The sequence below is a fragment of the Plasmodium gaboni genome, chromosome 12 (genome assembly GCF_001602025.1).
Source record: "Plasmodium gaboni strain SY75 chromosome 12, whole genome shotgun sequence".
NCBI classification, from domain to species: Eukaryota; Apicomplexa; class Aconoidasida; order Haemosporida; family Plasmodiidae; genus Plasmodium; species Plasmodium gaboni.
The window spans coordinates 1695099-1702708 of NC_031492.1; the positions used below are offsets into that span (position 1 = coordinate 1695099).

The 7610-nt window shown below is 21.7% G+C and overlaps 1 protein-coding gene across 1 annotated transcript; it reads left to right on the forward strand.

Annotated features, from left to right (window-relative positions):
* Positions 1 to 615: 615 nt before the first annotated feature.
* PGSY75_1248700 (hypothetical protein) lies at positions 616 to 6453 on the forward strand (the record flags this gene model as incomplete). Its single annotated transcript, XM_018787042.1, has 1 exon — positions 616 to 6453. The coding sequence occupies one exon, from the start codon at positions 616 to 618 to the stop codon at positions 6451 to 6453; it is 5838 nt and encodes a 1945-aa protein (XP_018640907.1).
* Positions 6454 to 7610: the final 1157 nt, after the last annotated feature.

Consider the following 7610-nt stretch of genomic DNA (forward strand, 5'->3'; position numbering starts at 1 on the left):
AAAAAAAAAAAAAAAAAAAAAAAATATACATATATATAAATTATATATATATATATATATATATATATATATATTTTATAATAGTTTAAAAAAAATAAAAAAAGAATAAAATATATATATATTTATATATATATATATATAATAAGTTTATGTATTTTTATCCTTTTTCGTTTATTAATATATTATAAGATACATGCATATATCTGAACATACGTTTTTAAGGAGAAAAAAGAAATTAAAAAAAAAAAAAAAAAATAAAATAAAATAAAATAAATAAATAATAAAATAAAATAATAAATGTACCTAAGAAGAAGCAAAACCATTTAAAATAAAATAAATATATATATATTATATATTATATATATATATATATATATATATATATATATGTATATATTTTTTTATTTGTGTAATATGTGAATGAATATACAGTTGAAAAAAAAAAAAAAAAATAGAATAAAATAAAATTGTATGGATATATTATATATTAAGTGTTAGATATATATATATATATATATATATATATATAATATATATAATATTTATATTTATTTATTTATATATATTTTATATTGTTTGATTTATTTTATTTTATTTTATTTTTAAAAGTACAATATGAACGTTTGTAAAATGAAAGTTCAACAGAAAAAGAATTTGAAAGATTGTAATTTAAAAAGTAAGAATACAATATTGACAAATTATGAAAAGAAAAAAATTGAGAATGATGAGAAGGATTCATTAAAATTCTCTAAATTAAGTGATAATAAAAATAAAGTTGTTAATAGTAAATTCTTAAAAAATGATAATTACAAACTGAATGAAAGGAAAGAAAGTTTAACAAGATGTAGTACAAACGAATCGTTAAAATTAAAGAATATTAAAACAACAACAAAAGATAATAATAATAATAATGATAATGATAATATTGATAATATTGGTAATTGCAAATTAATATTTAAAAAAAATGATAAAGATATAGAATCAACAGTAAGAGAAGAAGATGGCAAAAAAATTGAGAAAAAAACGAATGATTTTATAAATAATAAAAATGAATATAGAGTAAACAACAAGTCAATATTAAAAAGTAAAGACAGCAAAAGTAATAATAATAATAATGATAATAATGATAATAATAATAATAATATTTATAATAATATTAATATTTGTAAATTAAAAACTATCGATGATAAAAATAAAAAACAACAAACAGATACTTATTCTCAAAAAGAGAATGTGGAAGATACTTCAAACAATATGAAGAAAAATTCTTCGTTAAAAAATATTAAAAAGAATCAATTGAATGAAAAGGAAATTATTTCAAATACTGTGGAAGAAAAAAAAAATAATACTCATAGTAAAGGGGATAAAGAAAATAATATGGTAGTTACAAAAAATGTAAAGAAAATGAATTCGGTATCAAAAGATATAAATAATAAAAATAATAATTCAAAGAAAGATGTTTTAAAAAGTAAAAAAAGTGAGAAATTAAAAGATAAATTAATTAATAATGTGAGCGGGAAAAAAAGTGTGAATAAAGAAAATGAAATTATCCAATCTAGTAGTGGTAGAAGAAGTAGTAGTAGATATTCAATTGATTATGGTCGACGAGAAAGTTCAAGAAGAGGTTCAATTAAGGAAGAGAAAGGCAAAGAAAGGAGAGGAAGTAAAAATGTGTCTAAGAAGGTGTCTAAATCGAAATATACAAGAAAGAAATCGAAAAGAATTAATGATGAGTCTGACGAGTCGGATGATGATGATGATGATGATGAAGAAGAAGATGATGAGGAGGAGGAAGAGGAAGAAGAAGAGGAAGAAGAAGAAGAAGAAGAAGACGAAGAAGAGGACGAAGAAGACAACGAAGAAGAGGACGAAGAAGACAACGGAGAAGACAACGATGATAATGACGATGATGACAATAGTGACAATAGTGACAATAGTGACAATAATGATGAAGAAAGCGATGATGTATACACTAATAGAAGTAGAAGAAGTACAAGGTGTAGCATAGTCAAAAGAAAATCAGTTAGATCTATAGGAAAAAGGGAGAGCAAAATAATAAAAAAAAGTACGAGTAAAACAAAAAATAATAAGAAGAAAAAGGGAAGTGTAATTAAGTTAGTGAAGAAAAAAGGAAAGTTGAGCAAAAAAGAAATATTAAAGAAAAAGAAGAAGAAGAAGACCAAAGGTAAATTAAAAAAGAATTCTAAAGTATATCAAAAAAAAAAGAATATAAAAAATGAAAAAAATGATATGGATGAAGAAGAATTAGAAGAAGAATTGGAAGAAGAAGAAGTAGAGCCTTCATATTTTGATGAATATAATCTTTCTATAGAAGAAAGGAAAAAAGATTTAGAAGAGAAAGAGAAAAAAAGAGAAATAAAAGAGAATTATATAAAACAAATAAAATTGCCAAAGTATGCAGATGATGAGTCCATTATATTTATAAATAATCCTAATTATGTGATGGTTTTATTATTTTTAACAGTATATAAAGATGTATTAAAAATGAATTGGAATTTTAAAGATATTGAAGAAATGTTTCAGAATAAAGAGACCACTGAGTTTGGTCGAAATTTTATATTAAAGTTATTTTTTTTCTTAGGAAGATATTTTAATTCAAAATCTATATTCATGTATAAATATATATCTAGAATATTTGAAGATAAAGAAGAGAGCTTATCAAGGGTTGTGAATTTCCATGAATTATTTCCTATTCTTGAAATGAAGAAGGAGATGAAGAATAGTGGTGTAGGTTCCAAAAGAAAGAAGGATAAGAGGGGGAAAAAAATGAAAATGCATCAAAAGGAGGATGAGTTGTTATATGATGAGGAGGCTATAGGAAATGAAGATGTGAATATATTTGAGGAGGAGGAAGAGGAAGATGACGATGAGGAAGAGAATGAACATTTTAATGATGATGAAGAAGAAGAGGAAGAGGAGAATGATGGAAATTATAATGATGATGAAAAAGAACATGGAAGTTATAATGATGAGGATGAAGAAGAGAAAAAAAGTGCTTGTAATAATGACAGTACAAAAAATACTGTTATTAAGGAAGAAAAAGATGGATTAAATATATCAGAGAGTAGTCATAATAAAGTAAATATAAAAAATGATAATATGAAGAGAGAAGAAAGTTGTCCAAATGGTTCTAATGGTCCAAATGAAAAGGTTAAAGATTTTCATATAAATGATAATATAAATGATGAACATAATAATAATAATAATCAAGTTGATGATATCAAAAACAATATAGAGAATGAAGTAAATAACACTGTGGAAACATCAAAAGATATAAATAATAATGAAGGTATTATAAAGAGTGAGAATGTAGATGATGAGAAAGGATTAAGTAATAAATTATTTTTAGAATGGGATGACTTAAGTGTTACTTCAAAATTAAGAATCATTCGTATGTTATTAAATTTAGTTCTATGTGAAAGTACTAATTTAAAGAAGATGTTAGGTGATGAGAAATTAAATTATAATAATGGTTATTTAGGTAAGGTAAAAAATGAGAAGTATTGGTTTATTTTTAATGATACAATAAATATAGAATATAAATTATATTTAGAAAGAGAAGAAGAGGGTTCTTTTATTTTTATATGTGATGATGATGATATGTTATATACTATAGGTTATAACTTTTTAAGAAATAGTGACACTAAATTTATGGGTGAGGCTTTAATTGAAAGATATAATAAAGTATGTAGAGAAAGAAGAAATCGAAGTCGAATGTTGAAACAACAGAAGAAATTATTATGTGCTGATATTAATATGAATGATCCATTATTTGGAACAAAAAAGAGACAGACGAAACAGGTTGAATATTTTAATTTTGATAATAATGAAAAGATGAGAAGGAAAAAAAGTGATATTAGTAATAATCCATATTCAGTACCACCTACAAAGTCTTATCAGAAGAATGATAGATCATTTAGATTGGCAGCACGAAATGCTCAAAAAGGAAGTGTGGATGATTTAGAGGCATGGAAATTGAATGAGGGTTTAATGGGTGTAGACAATCAGGGATCTATATCTGGAAATTATAATATAGGATATGATGTTAATAATATGGTCGATACAAGCAATAGAAATGACAATATCAATAATAATAATAATACAAATGTGTTGGTTGGTGCAGATGGAAATAATATTTATGGTGTTAATAATAACAATGTTGTCGGATCAGATGGAAACAATATCATCAACAATAATAATATTAATAATAATAATAATAATAATAATTTGGGAACTGTTAAAATACCATTAAAAAGAGGAAGGAAAAAAAAATCTGAAAAAAAAAAGAGAGGTAGGAAAAAGAAAATTCTCTCTTTAGATGGTATAGGTGATTTAACAAATAATTTATCTGGTGTAGGTGTTGATGAGAATAGAAGAAAAACTATAGGGGCTCCAGGTAGAGTTAAGAGAGGTACATATACAAAAAGAAATACAAAGCCATCTATATCTATAAAATATGGAACAAGAAGTAATTCTATAAATAAATATGAAAATGATGTGATGTCATTTAATGATTATACTTTAAATCCTGGATTAAGTATGGATGAATTTTATAAAAATATGATTATGGATCCCAAATTTTTTCATGCGAATATGAGTATGAATAATTATATGAATGGAGGTTTTAATATTCCAAATAATAATAATAATACTAATAATACTAATAATAATAATAATAATAATAATATTTCTTTGATGAATATGAGGAATGGTAGTAAGATGGGTGGTGCTATGAATAATTTAGGAGGTTATAATTTCCCTTATATGTGTACACCCCCACCTATGTTTAATCAATATTATATGTATAATGGAAGTAATATGTATTTACCAACTAGTGGTACTAATAATAATATGAATATTAGTAATACAAATAATGGTTCTGCAGCTGTTGTTGGAAATGTTTTATCTAATCAAAATAGTGTGAAGGACATGAAGGGTGAAAATATATTAATGTCTAAAAATAATATAATGGAAAACAGAAATTCTGTATTATTAAATAGTATGAATAATATAAATATGAATAATATGGCTCATAAGAATAGTTTGATTGGAAATGATGGTATTAATATGATGAATAATAATAATAATAGTAATAATAATAATGTGAATAATGTGAATAATGTGAATAATGTGAATTTTATGGATAACATTGGAAATAACAACAACAATAATAATAGTAATAATAATAATAATAATAATAGTAATAATAATAATAATAATAGTAGTAATAATAATAGTAATAATAATCCTATGAATAAATTCAACAATTATATGATGAATAGAAACGTCCTAAATAATATGGGAGGCACGAACCCAATGTATAACCATATGTATAATATGAAATTCCCTTATATGAATAATGAAATGATGAATTATAATTATAATATAAATTCATTTCAAAATATGAACTATGATAAAATAAATAAAAGTATGTTTAAGAGATATCCTAATTTTATGAGTGGTTATCCTTATAATAATATGAATCCATATAACAATTTTAATGCTTTCAATATGAATTACCAACAAAATGAACAACTGAATCAATTATCTAACATGCAAGGAGCATATAAAGGTAAACTAATGAATGATAATTTATCCAGTTTTCAATTATATAATAATAATAATAATACGAAGCAAAATAATAATGATAATAATAATATCGAAGGTGGTAATAATAATATTGATGATGGTAATAAAAATAATGATATTAATAAAAATGATATTATAGATAATAGCAAACATAATGAGCAACCTGTTGGGGGAATAGCTCCTAATAATGATTGTATAAATAGAGGAGAGGATAATCAGAAAATGGATTTAAAAGGTGACACTGTAGAAGCATTAGTAGGAAATAATAATGATAAAATGAATAATAGTGATAACAATTTGAATTCTTTAAAAAATTTAGGAAATATAAATAGTCCATATAATATGGATAACATATCACAAATGAGAAATTCTGTAGGTGGATCATCTATGGGTATGATAAATCCTGGTCATATGAATAGTTCACATGGTGGAAGTATAATGAATAAGGATAAATTGAGAGACCTCCAAATGAATAATAATAATAATAGTAATCATAATAGTAATAATAATAATAATAATAATAATAGTAATAATAATAGTAATTATTTAAAGGCTAATCCTTTAGATCATCCTATGAAAAATATGAATAATAATTCAATGGATGATAAATATACAAAAGATAATAATAATAATAATAATATGATGATGATGATGATGAATAGTGTTTACAATATAATGGGAACAGATAATTTCCATATGAATAATAGTCATATGATGGATCCTATGGGTGCATCTAAAATGAATGAAAATATATATAACCATAATAATAATATAAATTTTGAAAACAATACCAATCAGAACAATAATAATAATAATAGGATACAGGATAAACTTCCAGAATGATATAGCACTCACAAAAAATAGGATCTAAAATTATATAAAAAAAAAAAAAAAAAAAAAAAAAATATTTTGTTGATATATTACAAAGTGATACGAAAAAAGAAGGGAGGAGAGGAGGAACATGTTACATTTTAAATACATATTTTTATTAATATAATAATTGGATACGCACATATAAATATATATGTGTGTATATATATTTATATATTTGTATATAGAAAATTTTCTTAAATTTCAATAATTTTTTTTTTTTTTTTCTTATTATTTCATAATGACTAAAAGATGATGCTTATTATATATACCTACATATATATATATATATATATATATATATGTATTTATTTATATATATAAAATTTCCATATTGTTTGAAAAAGAAGAAAAATAAAATATATTATATATATATTATATATATATATTATATATATATTTATTTATTTATTTATATATTCGTATGAACAATGATTTATAGTTATAAATAATAATTTGAAATATTTGATATATATTCTCACCTTTTTTTAAGTAACTATTATTTGTATTAAAATAATATTTGTATAAAAAATTATTTGAACTTTTGACAGATGATATTAATTTCTTCGTATTATTATTATTATTATTATTATTATTATTTGTGTTATTATTTTGGTTTGATGGTAAAAATAAATTATTTATTATATATGATTCATATAATTGGTTTTCACAAAAGATACAATTTTTATATTTAATTTTAGTACAATATATTTTTCCACAAAATAGACAATTTGCATATATTTTATGATTTTGTCCATTACATATACATATTTGTAGATTTTTTTTTTTTTTTTCTTTTACATTTTGCTCATTATTATATTTTACAACATTATTTTCATTTTCTATAAAATTTATAGCTTGTTTTAAGGAGTAGTTATTTACTTTTATATTAAAAAAAGAAAAATAATTATCTTCTCTTTTGTTATCATTAGATTTCTGTTCAGATGTTTGATTTTTTTGATTTATATTATTTTTTATCTCATCATTATATTCATTTTTGTTTATATGTTTATTATTATTATCCAATATTTTTTTTAATCAAATAAAAGAAATAATAATGAAAAAAAAAAAAAAATATTGAATCATAATAATAAAAATATAAACAAAAATAAAAATAATGATGATATAAA